Source organism: Lithobates pipiens, unplaced genomic scaffold (genome assembly GCF_037356315.1).
Source record: "Lithobates pipiens isolate NorthernLeopardFrog02 unplaced genomic scaffold, aLitPip1_a1.2 Scaffold_25, whole genome shotgun sequence".
In the NCBI taxonomy this organism is placed as follows: domain Eukaryota; kingdom Metazoa; phylum Chordata; class Amphibia; order Anura; family Ranidae; genus Lithobates; species Lithobates pipiens.
In genome coordinates this window covers 8968248-8991148 of record NW_027507787.1, presented here as the reverse complement: position 1 = coordinate 8991148, position 22901 = coordinate 8968248, and the positions used below count along the sequence as shown (strand labels likewise).

The 22901-nt window shown below is 44.9% G+C and overlaps 1 protein-coding gene across 2 annotated transcripts in view; it reads right to left on the bottom strand.

Annotated features, from left to right (window-relative positions):
• Positions 1–398: 398 nt before the first annotated feature.
• Positions 399–22901, bottom strand: part of COMTD1 (catechol-O-methyltransferase domain containing 1) — a 44121-nt gene continuing 21618 nt past the window's right edge. For both annotated transcript variants that reach the window (XM_077454026.1, XM_077454027.1), the window contains 4 exons: positions 20836–20954; positions 10794–10848; positions 8140–8276; positions 399–624 (listed from right to left, as the gene is read on the bottom strand). In XM_077454026.1, the coding sequence (XP_077310152.1) occupies positions 472–624; positions 8140–8276; positions 10794–10848; positions 20836–20954 (464 nt within the window). In that variant the 3' untranslated portion in view covers positions 399–471. The remainder of the gene's footprint in view (positions 625–8139; positions 8277–10793; positions 10849–20835; positions 20955–22901) is intronic.

The following is a 22901-nucleotide window of genomic DNA, read 5'->3' as shown; positions in this document are numbered from 1 at the left end:
CACTTCTGAAGTCGCTGCAACTTCAGAAAAGCTTTCTGCACCACTTTGATCCAACTTTGACATGGCTTCAATGCCAGAGTGTGTAAAAGTCTTATCCAAGTCACTTCAAAGTCAGACTCCAAAGTTTCACTGTAAATAACCAACTTTGGGGTCGGCTAGTGTGAAAGGAGCTTTAAGAAGTAACTGTGTTATGTTATTGAGATAGGAAAAGTGAGATTTAGGCCCAACTCTAAGAAATTTGCCTCCTTGAACCAGCTGCTGAGACATTTCCCATCGTCCTGGTTATATTACTTACTGGTGATGTTCGCTGCTATATTACTGCTCATTCACAGGATTATGCAAAATCCACTTCTTGCCGTTGAAGCTCATTATAATCACAGTAGACGGCTGGCACAGCATTATGACTTTCAGTTTAAATATATTAAAATACATACAGCATCTAGTTTGAGGTGATAAAAAATAAACTTTGGATCAAAGTTTAAAACATAACATCAGTCCATCAGCAAGAGGTAGCATACTTAAAAATATACGAGCGTCCCTTAGGATGGCTTCATTCAGCTGATGCATTCCCTGTACACTCTCAGTCTTCGGGCTCATTCTCAGTACAGCTCCACTGCACAAGGCCTGCCAAATAGAAGAAAATACTTTCATTGAAAAGACAACTTCCCAGTATAAAAAAAATCATTCAGTAAACTGTCAATGCTGTTCAAGAAATACTGCTGCTATGCCAACTTGACAATGTTTTCCCATGATTACTAGCAGCCAAACTGATCATGGCTTTTTTTATTTTTTGTAATTGACAATTTTTATTAGGTTTCAACATGTGCAATACAGTGGTTTCAAACATAAACAAAGGAGAATAAAGTAATAAAAGGGAAATAGTAGTCACAAACAGCTCTGGAATGGGCATGGATGTCTACGTATGAGAGAGTCAAAACACAATCCACAGACATAGGTCAACAAGGAACAGCACTATGTAACAGGGAGAGGTAACGCTGAAGTAATTACAATGCAGGCTGCTCTAACAAATGGACCATCAGTAGGGTCCATGATTTATATTTGCGTGGCCCGCTATTTCAGAGAAGAAAGAGAAGTGGAGGAAGGGAAGAATACAAGGAAGAAGAGAGAGAAGAGAAGGGGGGATGAGAGGAGAGGGGGAGAGGAAAGAAAAAGTATAAGAAAGTCCCAATCTGAAGGGCGCATCTCTCCTGGGCTTCGAGCAATCATATTGTACAGAACGGGGGGGGAGGACTCTCATGAGATTATGGGGGTCTATTCTTTGATGCCATGGTTCCCATGTTGCTTTATGTCAGTCCACCCGGTCTGCTAGCCTAGCCATCATGGACTCCATGACCTCCACATCCTTAATTCTGGAATAAAGATCAGATAGAGGCGGAGGGTTTCGTTGTTTCCAGTAGAGGGCTACTAGACATCTATCAGCTGTTAAAATTTGCGCAGCCAACTTTTTGGCTAGTGTGGAAAGTTTAGGGGGGGGGGGGGGGCAGTAAAAAGAACTTAGGGGAGAGAGGGATATTTACCTCAAACAGCCGCTGGAGCACCCCCGGAACGAATGCCAATAGAGCTGGAGGGATGGGCAGCTCCAGTAAATGTGAAGTAGCGTATCCCGTTCCTGGAGACACCTCCAACAGTGGTCCGAGGCTGATGGATATATAGCAGGCAGGCGTGACGGAGTTAGGTACCAATGGAAGAGTACCTTGTACGTGTTCTCTTTGTAAAGAGTACACATAGAACTCTTGGCCGCCCAAGACCATATGATGGCCCATTGTTCGAAGGTTAGCTCCTCTCCAAGGAGTTCCTCCCATCTATGCATATAGCTATGTTTCCCTCAAGAGGCCATATCACATAAGTTTAAAAGCTTATATATGTTTGAAGTCAGCCCTTTCTGTGAAGGGCCTGATAAAATTAAGCATTTAAATGGGGACGGCTTAGAGAATTGGAGGGTTGGGGTGATGGTGGGTGCGTAGTGCCTGATTTGGAGGTTACCAAAAAAGGCGCTGTGGGGGAGTTCGTGTTTAGTTAGTTAGTCAAAGGGCAACAATATCCTAGTAATTGGGTTCACCAGATGTACATATTGAAAGAAATTCCTCTGCAACCAGGGTGATATCATCTGGGAGATTAAGCTGTCGGGCAGTTTAGGGTTGTAGATGAATGCCTCAGATTGTAGGGGTGTGTTGCGATTTAGTTGTCTCCAAACAGTGCGTAGGAGGTTCATAGTATGGAGTAGGATGGTCGAGGGGACATTGGGATTAGTATTCCACAATAAATTGTTCGGGTGGATGGGGGCTAGCCATATTTTGTCTATTTGAGTCCAGCGATTATAGGCCGGATGTGTAACCCAGGAAGCTATAGCCCTCAGTTGGTGTGGTGTGGAAAGGCCAAACCCCCATCCTTTCGGGAGGCACACATTATGGAGTCGGCTATTCGGTGCCGTTTATAGTTCCACGCAAATATTTAGGAGGTCATTCTGGATTTTCCTAAGCTGGGCAGAAGGGATGGGCACCGGGAGGGTCATAAAGTGGTACAAGAGTTTAGGTAATATGTTCATCTTGACCGAGGCAATGCGTCCAAACCAAGACATTGGGTAATGTCTCCATTTGGTCAATAGGGAACGTATAGAAGCAAACAGGGTTCTGAAGTTTGCATCGTATAGAGATTCGAGGAGGGAGGTGTACCCCCAGATATTTGATGGTGTGTGTCATCCATGTGTATGAAAAGTTTTCCAATAGGCGGTGCACTTCTGCGGGTGGAAGGTTGAGTGGGAGGGCTTCTGATTTAGCTGGGTTAACCTTGTATCCTGACAGGGACCCGTATTCCTCCAGGAGTTTATGAAAGTTGGGGAGAGTGATATGTGGGTGTGTCAGGGTCAGAAGAACATCATCCACAAACAATGAGACCTCTAACCATTACACCACTGATTTTGGGGTCCCGTCAGATCGGGGCTGCCAAGGGTTCGATACACAGGGCGAAAAGAAACGGGGAGAGTGGGCATCCTTGCCTAGTTCCATTTGAGATGGAAAAAGAAGTAGATGCCGCAAAAGGGTGATTTGATAGAGGCAGATGGGGTTGCGTATAAGTGCCTAATGGCCCTAAGGAACTGCCCCCGGAAGCCCAGATATTCAAGGGTGAAAAACATAAAAAAGGCACGCTAAGCATAACAAAGGCTTTCTCAGCATCTAAGCTGAGTAACAGCGCCTCGTCATTTTGTCTATTAATGATGTCAATTAAAGTTGATGACTTTTCTGGTGTTGTCCCCTGCTTGGCGCCCTGGGACAAAGCCCACCTGATCTTCATTCACTCGGAGGGATAATAGTATTGTAAACATTTTCAGGTCCGAATTTAATAAAGCTATGGGTCTGTAATTCCTGCACAATGTGTGGTCTTTATAAGGTTTGGGTATGAGTGTGAGGTCTGCATGTCTAATGGGATTCCCTCTTTGCCCATGAATTCATTGAATAAAACGGACCATATGTGGGAGCAGGGTGGGTAAGAAAGTTTTATAGTATTCATGCGGAAGGCCATCAGGGCCTGGGGCCTTATTATTTGGGAGAAGCTTCAAAGTCTCCGAGATCTCCTCAGCAGTGATTGGAGCATTAAGGGAGTGTAGGGCCTCCGCTGGTAAAGTGGCCACCCCACTGGATGCTAAGTAGGTTCGTACGTGCTCAGTATAAGTTGCTTGAGTCGGTAAGTGTGGTATAGAGGGATTATTGTAAAGGTCTGAGTAATAGTCTCGGAGTAATTGGGCGATATGGTCGGAGTGGGAGTGAAGGGTCCCAGAGGGCTTGGGGGGCCAAGATATGAGTATGTTCCCGGAGTTTATGCGCTAATAAGGTGTGGGCTTTGTTACCTTTATCATAATGTAAACTTATGAGCACAACTGTATATAGCTGCAGTATCGGTGTGATGCTGGAGCTCCCTTGCCAGCTCTAACACTGAGAACTGAGCAATCACATGACTGCTGACCACTCAGTTCTCGTTCCACCCTGAGCAGAGACTCGTGACTGTCAGTCAACTCTCTCTGCCCTGCCCCTCCAGTGCTGGAGCACCAGGCTGGGGAGGGGGCCATAGCATTTGGCTCAGGCTATCAGCAGTGCACTGACAGGCTAAGCCAGTTGCTGATCAGGCATCTGGGTGGATCTTGACATTATTGTCGGAATCTTTCCAGAGTCTGGACCGACCGACTCTGATGTGCACTCCTATGATCCAGAAAGAAAAACTTTGGCCATGCTTCTCTTTTAACTGATGTGCACTGGACAAGTATGGGAAATAAAAAAAAAAAATTCATACTTACCATGCTACAACAACAGTGTTGAGGTTCAGCTGTCGTAAGACCAAGAACTGATCACATGATTTTCGATCACTCAGTTCTCTGTCTGCTCTAAGCCGAGAGCAGTGACTGTCAGTCATTGCTCTCCGTTCTGCTTCTCCGACTCTCACTGAAATGCCAGGCTGGGGAAAGGATGGGCATGGCTGGCTCTGGTTCCAGCAGGTGGAGCCAGCAGTTAGGCAGTCAGGTGGATCCTGACAATATTGCTGGGCTCCTTCCACAGCCTAGCACAGCTTTGCCCTGTCAGCTGATAGCAGTCAACAGCCCGCTATCAGCTGACTCTAACTCACAGAAGAACGAAAGTAAGTCTACTCCTGTGACCTACAAGAAAAGTGAAGTATAGCCAAAAAAAAACTTTGATCATACTTCTCTTTAAGTGTCTTTACACACTCAAAACAATAGTCCTTATACAGTATAAAGGCAAACAGTTCTCAAGAAGTGGTTGTTTCTATATAACAAAGTTCTACTCTTCTAGTATTCAGTGAACAGCTTAAGGAATCAGGGAAACCTGTTACAGCTTGTGTTCATTTCTCTTGTAGTAAGAATTTGGCAGCTTTACAGGTTACCTGTATACAATATACCTAAAAGGGAAGAAAAACACCAGCTGCTTCTAAGCTGGCCATACAAAAAACAAGGGATAAAACTGCGCTAAACCAAAAATAGTGAAACAAGCTGCTAACACTCAAACAAAATCCAAATAATATACAAATAATTAAACGTGTGATGATATACCATGTAGAGCAATCATAAACACTAAAATAATCAAACAGTGATAATTGGTGTGCATATAAGGCAAGTACAAAAATGTACGTGCAAATGCCCCTGTGAGATGACTCCCACAGAACGAAACGTACATGAGTGATATCGTGAAAAGTCCCAGAATTAGACAATAATAAAGTGTCCAATAGAGCGATTGATGACTTGAACGGCGCAATCCAAATGAGTCTCAGTGAATCTGGGAACTTCAGACTTCAAGGGTGATAATCAGATGGAAAGATTAAACACTCTTACCAGATGAGTTGGACACCCCTACCGTACGGCAGTGTATCGTATGAGCTTGAAGTGCTGAACCACTAGCGCTAAGGGAAATGGAGCCAGACACAACCAAGGGATGGAAGCTGGAAAACGGCCATGCAATGGAGGAGCATCCGTCCAGAAAGATGGTCTTGTAATAGAATGTCACAACGGTAATCCAATATAGCAAAGAAAAGAATGTAGAAACTGAAGATTTTCCCATGGTGCAGGTCAAATGGGTAAAATTTTATTCACATCTCATATCAAATGACAGATGCATACAAAAGCAATGTGGGAAGTATAAGATATTCAAGCCCATCTTATGCTTCCCACATTGCTTTTTTATATTACTTTTCGTGATCACATTTTATCATTGCATCTGCCATTTGATGTAAGATGTGAATAAAATTTTACCCATTTGACCTGCACCATCGGAGAATCTTCCGTTTTGGGGGCGAACCGGGAAGGAGGAAATATTATAAGCTCAATTTTAGAAAGATTGAGCTTGAGAAAGTGGTGTGAAATCCATCTCGAGATGTCATTCAGCTAGTTTAAAATCCATGAGGAGATCGAGGGGGTGAGTTGAGGACTGGAGAGATAGATCTTGGTGTCATCGGCATAGAGGTGGTATTGGAAGCCATGGGAGGTTATCAACTGGCCCAGGGAAGAGGTATAGAGTGAGAATAGGAGGGGCCCAAGGACAGAGCCTTGGGGTACCCCAACAGAGAGAGGTAGAGGAGTAGAGGAGTAGAGGAGATGGAGTTGTAAGTAACACTGAAAGTGCGCTGAGATAGGTAGGAGGAGAACCAGGATAAAGCAGAATCACAGAGGCCAAGGGAGTGGTGTTTGCTGAGGAGGAGCAGGTAGTCAACTGTGTCAATGGCAGCATAGAGGTCTAAGAGTATGAGTATGGATTAATGGCCATTGGTTTTCGCAGTTAGTAGGTCATTGATGAGTTTTAGTAGGGCAGTTTCAGTAGAATGTGGTGGAATGTTGTGGACGGAAGCCGGACTGTAGGGGGGTCGAAAAGGTTGTTGTCCGTGAGGCAGCGACTCATTCGGTCATGGACAAGGCGTTCGATGAGCTTGGAGGCCAATGGGAGCAGGGAGATGGGTCTCAAGTTATTCAAACAGGTGGGGTCTAGTGAGGGATTTTTAAGTATGGGGGTAACCAGTGCATGTTTGAGCAGGGAAGGAAAGGTGCCGGAGGAGAGGGAGAGGTTGAAGATCTGGGTTAGTTTAGGATAGAGTGGAAAGGCGGTCGCAGTAATTGTGAGGGGACAGGTGGACAGGTGGTGAGATGGGCCATGGAGAGGAGTTTATCAACTTCATCGGTGGTAACTGGACAGAAGGAGGAGAGTATTGAGTGTGGTGTTGGACCTGATGTGTTGGGTAGGGGAGGAAGTTGAATGTTGGATATCTCCTTGCGGTAAGCAAGTTGGTGGGTGGGGGTGAAGTAAGGCATTAGGTTAGAAAAGAGTGGACAAGGTTTGGATGAGAGGGTTTTGATGAGAGTGTTGTAGTAGGTTGGTTTAGCAGTGTGGAGGCAAGAGTTGTATTTGACAAGGGCAGATTTATAAGGGGTAAAGTCTTGCAGGGACTTTGATTTACGCCATGCTCGCTCAAGAGCACGGCTACATTAAAGCTGAACTTCCGCCACCTTCTGGGATTAACACTCTTTTACTAATTAAAATTATAATGTGTACTGTTACAGCATCAGTACTTTAACCCCTTCCCGCCGAGCGTACGCAGATTTGCGTACTCGGCTTCCGGGGGGTATACCGGGATGATGCCCGCACCTGCAGGTTTTTTTACAGCGGGCGATTGGCTATCCAGCCATAACAACCGAAGCAGCTAAAAGCCGCTCGATCGGGAGCACCGATTCGCGATCCGATGCCTCCGGCTGCTGGGGAGGAACTGGAATGAAGCTGTAATCGGCTTCGTTCCAGTATCCTAATTGTAAACACGGAAGCGACGTCATGACGTCACTTCCCATTTACTTGGCTGCCAATGGCGCCGGTTTAAAAAAAAATATATACAGTATTCAGAATCGCCGTTTTCGGCGATCTGAATACATTGAAGCGTAAAGGAGGGATTGGGGGTCTTTTAAACCCCAGATCCCTCCATAAAGAGTACCTGTCACCACATATTACTGTCACAAGGGATGTTTACATTTCTTGTGACAGCAATAAAAGTGATCAATTATTTTTTTTTTTTTTTAAACAATTTATTCATTTTAAAATAAATTAAAAAAAATGTAAAGCGCCCGCCGTCCCCGCAAGCTCGCGAAGCAAAGAAAACGCATACGGAAGTCGTGCCCGCATATGTAAAACGGTGTTCAAATCACACATGTGAGGTATCACATCGCTCCTCTGTAACGCTAACCTGGTAACCGTAAAAAAAAAAAATTGAAAGCGTCGCCTATTGAGATTTTTAGGTGCCGTACTTTGTCGTCAATCCACGAGTGCGTACAATTATAAAGTGTGACATGCTTGGTATCTATTTACTCGGGGTAACATTATCTTTCACATTATACAAAAACATTGGGCTAATTTTACTGTTTCGATTTTTTTTAATTCATGAAAGTGTCCCTTTTCCAAAAAAGTTGCGTTTAAAACACCGCTGCGCAAATACCGTGTGACATAAAATATTGCAACAATCGCAGTTTTATTCTCTGCAAAAAAATATATAATGTTTGGGGGTTCCAAGTAATTTTCTAGCAAAAAATATGGTAAACACCAAATGCCAAAAATAGGCTTAGTCATGAAAGGGTTAACATACCCCATCTATGGCTAGTATTCCTCCAATCCTCAAGAGACGCAGACATTTTTCATAGCATTTTCGGCAATTCTGTTGATGAGCCATATTTATGGAAATTAAGTCAAATGTACCAGCTTGTCCAGTAGAGAGTAGGTCATCTATAAAAACAAAAATATAGCATTTTAATCGCACTGAAACCTTTAAACACCGCTTTTAAAAAATAATCTGATTTATTTTAACTAGACAAACTTGTTTGACATTATAGGATCTTACTCACACCGGCAATTTTTGAATAACGAGGTATTCGTGAAACGATGATGAAGAGTTTTGTAACTCACAACATTCTCATTAATCATATGTGTGACAATAATGATACATTCCAGATTTTACTGCAGCTGCCGTAAAATTTTAGATGACTTTGCTGAATATCTGATAAATTCCACCTTGTCGAGTAAGAAATATGGGGGATGACCTTTCCTCCAGAAAATGGGTTTCCTGGCTGTTCTATTGATGTTTTGGCTTTAATGCTTTCTAGTCATTGACCCAGAAAAAGTTTAGAGAATGATAAGAAATAATAATAAGAAATAAGGAATTCCTAATTTTCTCCACATTTCATTTGCTTTGTACATTACTAGGATTTGACACAGAAAGGTTAAAACTAGACACAGCTGGGCAGATATCATTTTCAGATAAAAGGCAGCAATGGCAACACAGTTATCACTCTCATGATAGATGCACCTTAACCGAAAAAGGTTTCCTCCTTTAGTCCATGTCCCCACTGCAGTTGAAGGTTTTGCAGAGCAGTATTCGCAGCTACACAGCTCAATTTTCAGCGTATCTTCTACACTGAGCATTTCCTCCCTATAAACATCTGAGCAGCCTATGTGACTTCTAAGTCACACACATGCAAATATACACAGTGGTAAATGACAGCACACTCCCTCCCTCCTCCTTCATGCCTGCTAACCAGCTAACCACAATGGGGGTGGGATAATAAATCTTGATTGATGGAGGCTTTGCCTCCCTCTTAGGCAAAGACACAAGCTGGAGGGGCATGACACAGCCTGTGACTGGCAGAAATTTGCCCACACCATGTTATTGCCAAAAAATAATAAACATTTAAATTTCAAATGTATACTTGTATGACAATTTAAAACAGTTTATTGATATTAAATTATTTATTTTGACTCTGTATCCCAAAGGCTGTTATTTTATTTTGAATATGTGACCAGCAGCAGAGGACTGGTCCCTACAAACGGGCTGGGAAAGAGCTGGGTCATGAAACAGCTGTATATCAATTAGTCAAAAGGTACTTAGATGTTTTTTTTAATTAAAATAATTACAGTGCCATCATCCACACACAGAGAGAGAAGGGAGAATGTAAATTTAACAGTGTGTGTTTAGTATCACTTTAAGGATAACGCAACCAGGGCAAAGTGACAGAGCCAATGTCTGATAACCTTGTTGCAGCTACTACAACAATAGTTATTGTTGGCTGTTGTTGAAGCTCGAAGGGCACAGTAACATAATCCCTCTGTCATGTGAGGATGCTGGGGCCTAGCAACTGGCCACTAGGCCCGAGCAAGCAATAATGGGAGAAGGTCACTTGCAACCCGATACCTGGAAGCATCACGTACTTTGCTTTAATGAAACAATACCATTTCATCTCCATTTCACCCCTGAGTGGGCAGTACTAGGGTTAGTTTGACAGGATGACCAAGGATTCTCTAAACGCTCTGGACACCTAACTCTTACGCTATTAGGAGTCAGCCGAAAAACAATACTTTCGATTTGGATCCTACAAGATCCTTCACTACATCAATTCTAACAAAAACTCCAACATGCCTTTTGAATGGAATGGTAGACATCATTCTAAATGAATAGAACCTTACAAAATACTTTTCATAACCATAGGAAACCTACATTTTCAAATACCAGTCTACCTGATATCTGAAAAATGTATGTGTCAATACTTCAAGAATAGTCTAATGCCGCATACACAGGATCGGAATTCTCGTAGGAAAAAGCTCTGATAGTTTTCCCGATGGAATTCCGCTCAAGCTGTCTTGCCTGCACACGGTCACACCAAATTCCGATAGTTTATAACGCAGTGATGTACAACATGTACGGCGGGACTAGAAAAAAGTTCAGTAGCCAGTAGCTTCTGTCTTATAGTTGAATCTGATCATGCGTGATTTTTGGCACGTCGGAATTGCATACACACGATCGGAATTATCGATAGAAAGTTTTTCCATCGGGAAAATTGAGAACATGCTATCACTTTTTGGCTGGCAGAAATTCAGACAGCTAAATTCCGATGGAGCATACACACGGTCACATTTTCCGATGAAAAGCTCTCATCTGTCTTTTTCTGGCCAGAATTCCGATCGTGTGTACGCAGCATCACACATATGTCAATTATAAAAGGCAAAAGAATACCCTTACAACCCCAATACCCCAGTGAGTAATTATTAATGTTTAGCTACCTACTTCCTTACTGTTCAGCTATAATCTAAACAAAAACTAGTTATCAATAATTCTCTGTGAAGCTTTTCAGATATAAATAACTTTGCTTGTCTTATTGAAGAAATATTCTGTTTGAATTACAAATGTACCACAATAAAAGTATTTGGTAGAACATTATTACCATTTAGTCATCGTAGTAAAATAATTACCCAGTGTTTGCTCTTCAGACTGCACTTTGACATCAATTTTATGGTCCACACCGGCCTTTAAGAAAAAAAAAAAAAAGTAAACGTGATTTACAGGTACTTGAAAAGTAGCAGATTCAAAATTTCAAGAGAAAATCAATAAGTCAATTTTATTTTTATTATTTCGAATTAGGATATTTTAAACTCTTTTTTTGTATTATTTAATATTTTTAAATTGTTATTTTTTTAGACCGATAGAGCTTTTTTTGGTGGAATTTAATCACCACTGGACTTTATTTTTTGCTAAACAAATAAAAAATAAAATAAAAAAAAAGACAGAAAACTGTGAAAAATAAATAAATAAAAAGTTTTTCTTAGTTCTTGTTATAAAATGTTTCAAAGAAGTAATTTTTCTCCCTCACTGATGTGCACAGATGAAGCTGCATTGATGGGCACTAATATGCTGAACTGATAAGGTGGCACTTTATGGGTAAAGTTGATCCAGGGAATAGCCGATTGCCTCTCTGGGGGATCAGGATATATATATATATAATTTTTTTTACCCTTTATAGGGTGAACTAGATGGACTTCTGTCTTTTTTTTTCAGCCAGACTATGTAACTGATGGGCACTGATGAGGCGGCACTGTGAGCACCAATAGGTGGCACAAGAGGTGGGGATCTGGGAGGACATCTATGGCCGTCCCAGCTTTAGGTCAAATCCTATGAGTAGGGAGCGGAGGACCTGGCCGAGCATCACTGTGTGTGTCTATGGATCCACAAAGCACAGCTTAGGAGCTTGCCTACGTCGGTGCCCCCCACAGCAGAGGGCTTACTATGAGGGAACCCACAAGAAGAAGTGGAGAACAGCACTGGTAGGGAACTGACAAATAAGAGGTAAGAAGCCACCCTGTGCAGAGCAGATAAGTATAAGCCTCCATGACATTTTGAAGATCCTTTTACATTTTCTAAACAGAATAGAGCAGTAACTTTTTGATGGTCTTTCTCCAGTATAATCTCCTAAACAGGACAGGCATAGTGAAAGGGGAGGTGGGGTGGAGGGTTCCCTTGCATGGTGAGAAGCATCTGCAGGCACGCTCCCGTGATACAGCCGGCGGCTATAGCCGCTCGCTGTATCACACGGCCCCGCCCCCCGGCGCTCCGTGTCAGTGGATGTGATTGACAGCAGCGCGAGCCAATGGCTGCGCTGCTTTCCATCCATCCACTTCAGCCAATCAGCGGCCAGGCTCAACGTTGGAAAGGACGTCGGGGCACGAGCGCGGGACTTTCGAGGGGTGAGGTAAGTAAAATGGGGGGGGGGGGGGGGTGTGGCCGGGGCGCAGGCACTGTCAGATGTTTTTTCACCTTAATGCATAGAATGCATTAAGGTGAAAAAACATTTACCTTTACAACCCCTTTAATATCTATGTTTGCAAAGGCATTTAGTGCACACAAAGTGGATTTTTATTCTTTGCGGTTACCGTGGAATGTACTCAAATGAGAACTTTGGTGCCTGGAGATCAGTAAAGGGATATTATTGGATTTAATCCCTTACCAAGTATGCAGCTTCTTCATCTTGTAATCCTTGCCCATGTTACATTTTAAGCTGGTGCCCTGACCACTGCCTCAGGTTTTCTGTTTCAGAGTGGCAATTTTCTCTTGCTATGTCCTATAGTGCCACCCTTACATACTAAGCTAGACCTGTGTCTCCCTACACTGTGTGCATCAACAGAAACACACAGCCCCATTGCCTAGGATGGCAAGGCACTACCTTGCTTGTTCCTGATTGTCCTGCCCCCTCTCATCTACAAGCTAACAGACTGACTGGAGACTTCACCGTCCACTGTTAACTCTGTTCAGTGAAGACCTGAAGTTTAGGGAAGCAACACAGAAAGAAAGATTTCCCAGCACACTTACCAGCCAGCCTGCAATACAACCAAATTGACCCTAACAGTTTACATTAAAAATAGAGGGTTTTGTTTGCACACATTTGAAAATATTTACACATAAGCCACAGTACCCCCATCGTTCCACTGTTATATGTGCTCCAACTTGGGAGACTCTGAAAATGATTGAGTTAGGATATCAGTATAAAGAGGTGCCTTGACGGCGGCACTGTGGCTTTCGCATGTATTTGCAAATGTGTGCAAACAAAACCCTCTGTTTTTAATGTGGGTTGTTAGACAGGGCCAATTTGGTTGTTGTGCAGACTAGCTGGTAAATGTGGTGAGAAATCTGTGTTTGTGATGTGCATTGCCCTTCCATGTGCACTTTGCTGCAAAGGCCAGTTATAGGCAGTGATGAAAGTAACTCAGTTAAAATAAACAGAGTTACACAGTTATTTTAGAGGGTAACGAGTGATCTAACTGATTACTCTTCCCCTCATGGTAATGCCATTCCCATTACTTGGGTGGCATTACCGCAATTACATCTACCGCCCGGGACCAGGTAGACGGGACTAGCGAAGGAGGTGAATGTCGCCACCCCCAATGGCGAGATTGACACCTCGCTAGCCCCATCGCCTGGTATGGATTTAAAGGGGAACCCCTACGCCGAAAAAAACGGCGTGGGGGTCCCCCCAAAGTCCATACCAGACCCTTATCCAAGCAGGCAGCCAGGCCGGTCAGGAAAGGGGGTAGGGACGAGCGAGTGCTTTAAGCCCCCCGCCCGCAGACCCCGACAACCAATGGCCAGGGTTGTAGGGAAGAGGCCCTTGTCCTCATCAACATGGGGACAAGGTGCTTTGGGGTGGGGGGGGCACAGGGCCCCCCCTTTCCCAAAGCACCCCCCATGTTGAGGGCCCGCGGCCTGGTACGGCTCATCCCCACCCCCTTTCCTGACCGGCCGGGCTGCGTGCTTGGATACGGGTCTGGTATGGACTTTGGGGGGACCCCCACGCCGTTTTTTTGACGTAGGGGTTCCCCTTTAAATCCATACCAAGCGACGGTGCTAACGAGGTGTCAATCTCGCCAATGGAGGCGGCGACATTCACTTCCCTCGCTAGTCCCGTCTATAGAATATAAAAAAAAAAGTCAGTTACTTTGCTGAGTAACTAATTACTTTTCAAATGTAGTAACTGAGTTACTAACGCAATTACTTTTTGGGGTGGGAGAAGTAATTTGTAACTTAACTAATTACTTTTTTAAAGTAAGATGACCAACACTGGTTATAGGTTGGGGTGCTTGCCACTTTCTTGTAAAGCAGCACAAAAAGCAGCATTAAAAGTTGTAAACTGCAGTTGCTGGGGTAAGAATTTTAACAATTACCGTATTTATCTTAAAATCAGGGGAAAATCTCGGGTGCGTGTTACACGCCGATCCCCGCTGTCTGTGGGGGCAACAGGAGCGCCGCCAACATTGGCTGAGCCAAGCCAAGTGTAATGTGTACTCGGCTAGACTTCGCAGTGATGCCTAGTCCCGCCTCCTAGCCTTTATGTCCCACCATTGGCCCGGTGTTGTGTCCATCATGGGAGCCGGGCCAAGGGGCGGGACAGGGGTGTGACTGTGAGCGGAGCAGAGTACACAGTACACTTGGCTTGGCTCGCTCTAGAGCCGAATATCTCGGCGGCGGCAAATTCAAAACGCAAACATGCTAAAATTTTGGACAAGGCTGCAGACGGACACTGGGGAAGGCTGCAGACGGACACTGGGGAAGGCTGCAGACGGACACTGGGGAAGGCTGCAGACGGACACTGGGGAAGGCTGCAGACGGACACTGGGGAAGGCTGCAGACGGACACTGGGGAAGGCTGCAGACGGACACTGGGGAAGGCTGCAGACGGACACTGGGGAAGGCTGCAGACGGACACTGCGGAAGGCTGCAGACGGACACTGCGGAAGGCTGCAGACGGACACTGCGGAAGGCTGCAGACGGACACTGCGGAAGGCTGCAGACGGACACTGCGGAAGGCTGCAGACGGACACTGCGGAAGGCTGCAGACGGACACTGCGGAAGGCTGCAGACGGACACTGCGGAAGGCTGCAGACGGACACTGCGGAAGGCTGCAGACGGACACTGGGGAAGGCTGCAGACGGAAACTGGGGAAGGCTGCAGACGGAAACTGGGGAAGGCTGCAGACGGACACTGGGGAAGGCTGCAGACGGACACTGCGGAAGGCTGCAGACGGACACTGCGGAAGGCTGCAGACGGACACTGCGGAAGGCTGCAGATGGACAGCATGCAAGGCTGCAGATGGACACTGATAAGGCTGCATTGATGGGCATTTAAAATGTATGTTTTTTTCCTTAAACTTCCCTCCTAAACTTGGGGTGGGTGTTATACGCCGGAGCGTGTTACACGCCGATAAATACGGTAGTTTACCAGGGAATGTTTATTTTATTGTGCTTGGTGTGTTAATGTCGAAGTCTGGTCTAGACATACCGTCTCTAAGCTTAAATTTGCTCCCACCCCAATTGCAAGCCCTATACTAACTAGCCTGTGAAGGAAAGATATCTATACTTTCCTAAACTAAGGATACTCCAGTCCAGTCATGTGATTGGCTTCCAGCTCTGGCTTCAGGGGATAGCAGGGACAGTGGACAATGGGTGCCCCATAGTAAGTATAAGGGTGACGTCACTGCTCAGACACCGCGGCTGTCGTCGCTGCTTTCTCCTCTCCCCTGAAGCTGGCTGCTGTGGAGATCACATGACCATACCAGAGCGCCCTTAGACTAGGAATGTACACACAACTTTCCTTCAGACAGGCTAGCCACCCTCTTGGCGCTGCTTCTTTAAGTTTATATTTACATACATGCTACTTATTCTACTTATTCCAGGGGAGTATCAATTTTAATTAGTAAGGCGGTGCCGTGCACCATTCACCATGTGATCTCGGACCCGGGTGGCAGGTTTTTGGTGATGGTAGCTGACATTGGGGGGTCTAGGATGGTGCTAGTGAATGTTTATGTTCCACCCCCATTTCAGATCCAGATTCTGTATGATTTATTGGGTAAATTGGCGCCCTACTTGCATCTCCCTCTCCTTATAGCAGGGGACTTTAATGCTATTTTATCTACAGCTTTGGATTCGTCCAACGCATCTAGGGTGGCCTCGGCGGATCTGTCTGCCTGGGCGGCGGCTGCCTCCCTGACGGAGCTATGGCGTTGGAAAAACCCTGTCACCAGAGGTTATTCCCATCTCTCTAAAACTCATAAATCCTCCTCGAGAATAGATTTGGCATTTGCCAATGCATCCATGCTACAGGTGGTAGGGGGAGCAAAATATTTGGCGGGTGGTATTTCGGACCATTCTCCCCTGTCTATTCACATTGGATCCAACTTAGGCCCTGTGGGGAGGGGGTGGAAATTAAACCCGGGGTGGTTGGAGGTGGAAGAGGTGTCCTCTCAAGTGGCACCACTTCTGGTGCAGTATTGGGAAGACAACGAGGGGTCTGCGGACCCCGATGTTGTGTGGGACGCCTTTAAAGCTTGTATGCGGGGGCACTATATTTCAGCCATTAAACAGGCCCGTAGGTCCCATAATCAGGTAGAGCAAGAATTACAGGACAGGGAGAGGGTGTGTGCCATGGACTACGCGACTAATCAGTCTGATGTCACTTATGGTAGCCTGTTGGAGGCAAGGCGTGCGTTAGCACTCCATTATTCTGACCTGACACACACGTCTAGGACGAAAATGGCGGAATCAATTTTTGAACAAGGGGACAAGAATGGTAAACTGTTAGCCATGCTGGTGGCGGAGCAAAGGGTCCTGACTAATATCCCTTGTATAAAAAATGCTCAGGGTGACCTACTGACGATCCCAACTGACATACTGGACGCATTTGTGGAATACTACAAGACATTATATGCACCCATACCAACCTATGACATAGCGGAGTTGGACGGGGTGTTGGCATCATTGCAGATCCCGAGGCTGACCGAGACGGATAGGGATTATCTGGAGGCTGATATTACGACGGAAGAAATTGAAAGGGCTATTAGGTCCTTTCCTGCCCGTAAATCCCCTGGGTCGGACGGCTTCTGCATCGAGTGGTATAGACAACATATGGAAGCATTGGTTCCTAGACTTAAACAATTATATGACTACTGCTTGGAACACAGGTGTCTCCCAGCATCTCTGCTGGAGGCGCAGGTGATCCTGCTACCGAAGCCGGGCAAGGACCCTCTTGAGTGCTCTTCGTATAGACCAATTTCGTTGCTGAACCAAGATTTAAAAATTCTCACGAAGGTGCTGGCTACAAGACTCTCTAAGGTTATCACGACTTTGGTGGATATTGATCAGACGGGGTTCATACCGCAGAAGTCTACTGACACTAATTTACGCAGATTGTTTACCCACCTACAACTTGCACCCACTGAAAAAGGATCTAGAGTAGTGGTTTCCCTGGATATGGCCAGGGCCTTTGATTCGGTGGACTGGCAATACCTGTTGAGGGTTCTGCGGAGCATGGGCTTTGGGGAGATCTATGTCACCTGGATTACTTTGTTGTATAGTTCGCCACAGGCGGGTATTAAAATAGCTAACTCAGTCTCGCCGCAGTTTAGCGTTAGTAGGGGCACGCGTCAGGGGTGTCCACTATCCCCATTTTTGTTTGCATTGGCTATTGAACCACTGGCTATAGCCTTGAGGCAATCGCCTGGGGTGGGTGCTCTGGAGGTGGGGGGTATTAGGGAGTGCATTGCGCTCTATGCGGATGACATGCTCCTCTTCTTGAAGGACGCAGGGCCCTCCTTGGAGGCAGTGTTCGGGGTGCTCGACAAATTTGCCGAGTTCTCTGGACTCCGGGTCAATTGGGAGAAGTCCAACTTGATGGATATAGATGGGGGGGCGCGAGAGCTGGCAACCACGAGAGTTCCCATTGCCTGGGTGCAAGAATTTAAGTACTTGGGAGTGAAAGTTTCACCGAGAGTGGGCGATTATATGTCTCTGAATCTCTCCCCCTTGTTGACCAGGGCTAAGGTTCAGTTGGAAGCTTGGAAGCATCTGCCACTGTCCCTCATTGGTAGGGTTAATTTGCTTAAAATGAAGGTTCTGCCAGTATTTCTCTATTTTCTGCGTAATTCTCCAATTTGGGTTCCCTGTTCGTTTTTTCGGCGGGTCAACAGTCTTTTTGGCTCCTTTTTATGGGCCACTACGCACCCCAGAATAAGCCTTAGGGTTTTGCAGGAGCCATGGGGTCAAGGTGGTTTGGCACTGCCGGATCTTTTTAAATATTATCTAGCTGGGCAAATGGTGGTTGCTGGCCGCTGGATGACGTGGGAGGACGGGGATTCGGCAAATGTGCTGGAGGCGGCTCTGTTGGGCTCGTACGAAAGCCTGTCTTATTTGGTGTATAGAGGTCCGAAGGCTTCATTGGAGCTGACGGCCTCGATGAGAGCAACAATACGGGCCTGGGACAAGGTGCAGGCCTTGCTGAAACAACCAGAGGGGAGTTGGTCTCCTGACACTCCTCTGTGGTTTAATCCTAAATTGCCGCACTTTGGAGAAATCCCAGATCCGATTATATGGGCCAAAGTTGGTGTTAAACAATTGAAACATGTGGTAGGACGGGGAAAACGTTTAACGTTTGATCAGCTTAAGGTTCAATATGATCTTCCAAATTGGTATTTCTTTCGGTACCTGCAGTTGCGGCACGCTTTTCTCTCTCAGTTCGGTACTGGGGCTGTGGAGATGGGAGTGTCGCCTCTGGAGAAGACGCTGCGGACGGAGGACCTGAAAAAGCCTCTTTCCGTAGTGTACAGACTGTTGTTCCATGACAGACCGAAGCCTGTCCAAAAATGTAGAGACATTTGGAGTGCCTTGGTACCTGACTTTGACGGGGAGGTTTGGGATGACATGTGGGGCTACCCGTTTCAGACCCTAGTCTCGGCTAGGGACAGACTTATTCAGTTTAAAATACTGCATAGAATATATTACACCCCGGCTAGACTGGCCAGAATTTATGGTACGGGTGCGGAGGGATGCTGGCGTTGCACAGCTGACCGAGCTGACTTTGATCATGTGTTTTGGCTGTGTCCGCAGATTGTTGAGTTCTGGAAGGGTGTGACGCAGGTCTTACAGTCTGTACTTTCGGTGCCGATTCCGGTCACGGTCGCGACGTGTTTGCTTGGGCTGGTGGAGGAGTTGGCACCTCGAAAGGCGCAGAGGACTCTGATTTCTCTGGCGTTATTTTATGCACGTAAAGCTATCCTGTTATGCTGGAAGAAACCTGCACCTCCTACGATTTCCTACTGGAAGGGTTTAATTAATAAAGCTTTGCCGTTATACAAAGCCACTTATCTCAGTAGAGGGTGTCCTACTAAGTTTGAGAGGGTGTGGAGATGCTGGCTTGATGCTGCAGATACTGTAAATTAATTGCTAGGCGGGAGGTGCACCTCCTGAGGGGTGGGGGAGGGGTGGGGCGGGTGCTGCTATATTTGGGTTGGTCTACATCTTTATTTTGGGTATTAAAATCATCAGATACGGTATGAGTTATTTTTGTTGTATGGGAGATACGGTTGTGTTCATAAAATGAGCTAAGAAGTTGAGCGGAGGGCTGCACAAGGAGGAGTTTGTTGGGTGGGGGGTGGGGGTTTGGGGTTTTTGTTTTGGGGACCCTTTTGTACGTTTGTATGTTATATGTGTGTTACAAAATTTTCAATAAACATAAATTTTCAAAAAAAAAAGTTTATATTTACATGGTTTGGACCGGACTTCTACTTTAAGCCAAAAAAACTGAGGGTTTAACACTTCTTTAAGGTTATCCCAAAGAAGAGAAGAATTCCACCTGCATACTATAAAGTATTAGTTATATAATATTAGTAAATATTTCAGATTTACTTGATTTAAAGCGATTCTAAAGTAAAAAAAATAACAAACATGTTAAACTTACCTGCTATGTGCAATGATATTACACAGAGCAGTCCCGATACTCTTCTTTTCAGGTCCCCTGCAGATGCTTCTGACCCTTCCCATTTGCTGAGTGCCCCCATTGCAAGCTCCTTGCTATGGGGGCACTTGTGCAGGCTTGCTCCTGACCCACCCTCTGTGTGTCCATTCACATACAGAGTGTGGCTCAGCCCCGCCCTCCGCTCTCTCCTCATTAGCTCACTGGTTGTGATTGACATCAGCCAATGGCTCCCACCACTGTATCTAAGCCAATAAGGAGAGAGAGAGAGACTTGGGAGAGCTGCTGCTCTTGTGCACATCGCTGGATCGAGATGGGGCTCAGGTAACTATTAGCTGGTTGCAGAAGTTTTTTTTTTACCTGAATGCATTAGGATAAAAATCCTTTAGAACCACTTTAAAACACAATTTTTTTTTTATTGTTTAGACCTGAGCATAATAAATGAAACACTCTCTCTCTTTAGCAGGTCCGCTGGCCTTGCCAGAATCCTTTAGACCCAGCTCTCTGGGCTCTCCTGGCCTTTAGTTACAATTATAACACTTGTTGGATTTATTATGATTTTGCCTTAGTTTTCACAAAGTGCTGTTTAGTAGTATTTACAGTTTATCACCGTTACTTTAATATCACCTAATTATTAAAAGCTTTTTTTTTGTGTGTGAATTGGGTTTAGTGAGGGTAGTGCTGCACTACATAGTTTGTTATTGGTAGGCATCGAGGTGGAGATTTATCACTTCCAAGTGCTAGCTTGCACCCTGGTGTGATTGTGATAATTGCACATTGATTGATATTGGTAATTTCATAATCTAAGGACAGGGAGAGGTCAGGGTTGGTGGAGGGCAGAAAGTGAATGACCTCAGGAAGAGGCTGAGGTCAGTGCAGAAAGACTAGGGAGTATTCCAAAGACAGACAGAAGTAAGGGTATATAACAACAAATAAGGTATTCCAAGGACAGACTAGCTAGGCTCAGAATCACAGATCAGTGAAACAGTATTTAGAACCAGTGTACAAAGAACTATCACAAGCCCAAATCCCTACAGCCAGGAGCCCGGGCGAGGGAACCGAGAAGAGGAGGATCAGGGCTGCTCTGTGCAATACCATTACACACAGCAGGTAAGTATAACATGTTTGTTATTAAAAAAAAAAAAAATGGAGCCTTTAGTAGCACTTTAATATTTTAAAAATCAACCTGAACACTTTATAGTAACAAACAAGTACAGTTATGTACCTCACTCCAGTATTCCTTCGCACTGCTGACATCCTCTGTGTCTCGCACATTTGCCACAACCTTTCCATCAGATGGAAGTACCAATGCCAAGATCAAAGGATTGTAACCATAGCTCCACCCTTAGCAAAACAAAAGACAGAGTGGTTAGCAAAAGGAATATAAAAAAATATTACATCCACTTTTATAGCAAAAAAATAAATAAATGTCTGCAGTGGACCGTGTAAATATGTCATATACCAGTGTTTCTTAACTCCAGTTCTCAAGTACTTCCAACAGGTCATGTTTTAAAAAAAAAAAAAAAAAGTTTCCTTCACCATACACCAGTAATCTACACCAGCAATCTAATCAATATTGCTGGTTTGGTAGTTATAACAGCCATTTCATATAAGAAAAAGCCTCATCATATATCACTCACTGGGACTACCTGAACATTGGAGTTGGGAAACTCTGGTACAGGCATACCCCGCTTTTATGTACAAAATGGGGTTTATTTACTAAAGTTGGAAAGTGCAAAATCAGGTTCACTTCTGCATAGAAACCAATGAGCTTCTAACCTTGACTTGCTCAATTAAGCTTTGGTAATAAAACCTGGAAGCTGATTGGTTTCTATACAGCAGTGAGTCTGATTTTGCACTTTCCAGCTTTAGTAAATAAACCCCAATGTGTACTTAAAAGTGGGGTATGCCTGTATAGGGTATGCAAGAGTGAAGCGGATATAGAAGAAGGAATTGTAGTAATAAAATCCAAGAAAGTCAATACTGTAATCTAGGGCAAATGATAATGTGTATTTGTGCTATATAGCATGTGACAGAGCTGATCAATAATACAACACAGGAAATTTGAATGGAATTTGTACTCTCACAGATGGTTTGTAGCAAAGGAGAACTACATTAGTTATGATAGAAGATCCACAGTCAGGGGTAGGCATTAACAGGGAAGATCTGCACTAGGAGAGAGCTTATCTGACATGGTATCAAGGTACATGATAGGAAGGAAATAAAGACAAGGTAACATAAAAAGCAGGCCATGCAAGATAGCTAAGGAAACTAGCACACAACAAAATAAAAGATGTGACCAATTTACTAGGGAAGGAGTTGAGAATCTTCACACCATGGGTTTGATTTACTAAGAATGCAAATTCTGGTGCAGCTCTGCATTGAAACCATCAGCTTCCAGGTTTGTTTGTCAAAGCTTAATTAAACCAGCTGAAGTTAGAAGCTGATTGGCTACCAGCTGCACCAGATTTTGCACTCTCCAGTTTTAGTAAATCAACCCCACTATTTACTCAAACTGGTGCACACAGAATCTGGTGCAGCTGTGCTTAGTAACCAATCAGCTTCTAACTTCAACTTGTTCAATTAGGCTATGTTCACACTGATCCAACAGGGAAGTCGCCCAATTCCCGATCAAAATTTGCCCTGCCACTTCAGGTCCGACTTCCATGCGACTTCAATAAACGAGATCCAACTTTGAGATGATTGCGACTTGTCTTTTGACCAATCAAAACCATTCTTTTGCTTCAGGTATGAATGAAACACCAAATTTATAAAAAAAACAAACAGCCCTTTGAGTCTGATATGGATCTTGAGGGGAAACCCCACTCCAAAAGAAAAGAGTGCCCCCCCCCCCCCCAAGACCAAACCAGGGTCTGGTATGTATTTTAAGGGGGAAACCCCACCACCAAAAAAAAAAATAAAAAAAAATGGCATGGTGTCCCCCCCAAAATCCATACCAGACCCTTATCCAAGCATGCAGCCCGGCAGGTCAGGAAAGGGGGGGGTGCGAGTGAGAGCCCCCTCCCCTCCTGAACCATACTAGGCTACATGGGGGTGTGGGTGCTTTGGGGCGGGGGGGCTCTACCCCCTTACCCCAAAACACCTTGTCCCCATGTTGATGGGGACAAGGACCTCTTCCCAACAACCCTGGTCGATGGTTGTGGGGGCTTATCAGAATCTGGAAGCCACTTTAAGAAGGGAGCCCCCAGATCCTGGCCTTCCCCCTATGTGAATGAGTATGGGGTACATTATAAACCTACCCATTCTCCCAAAGAAAGCAGTGTAGTGTTA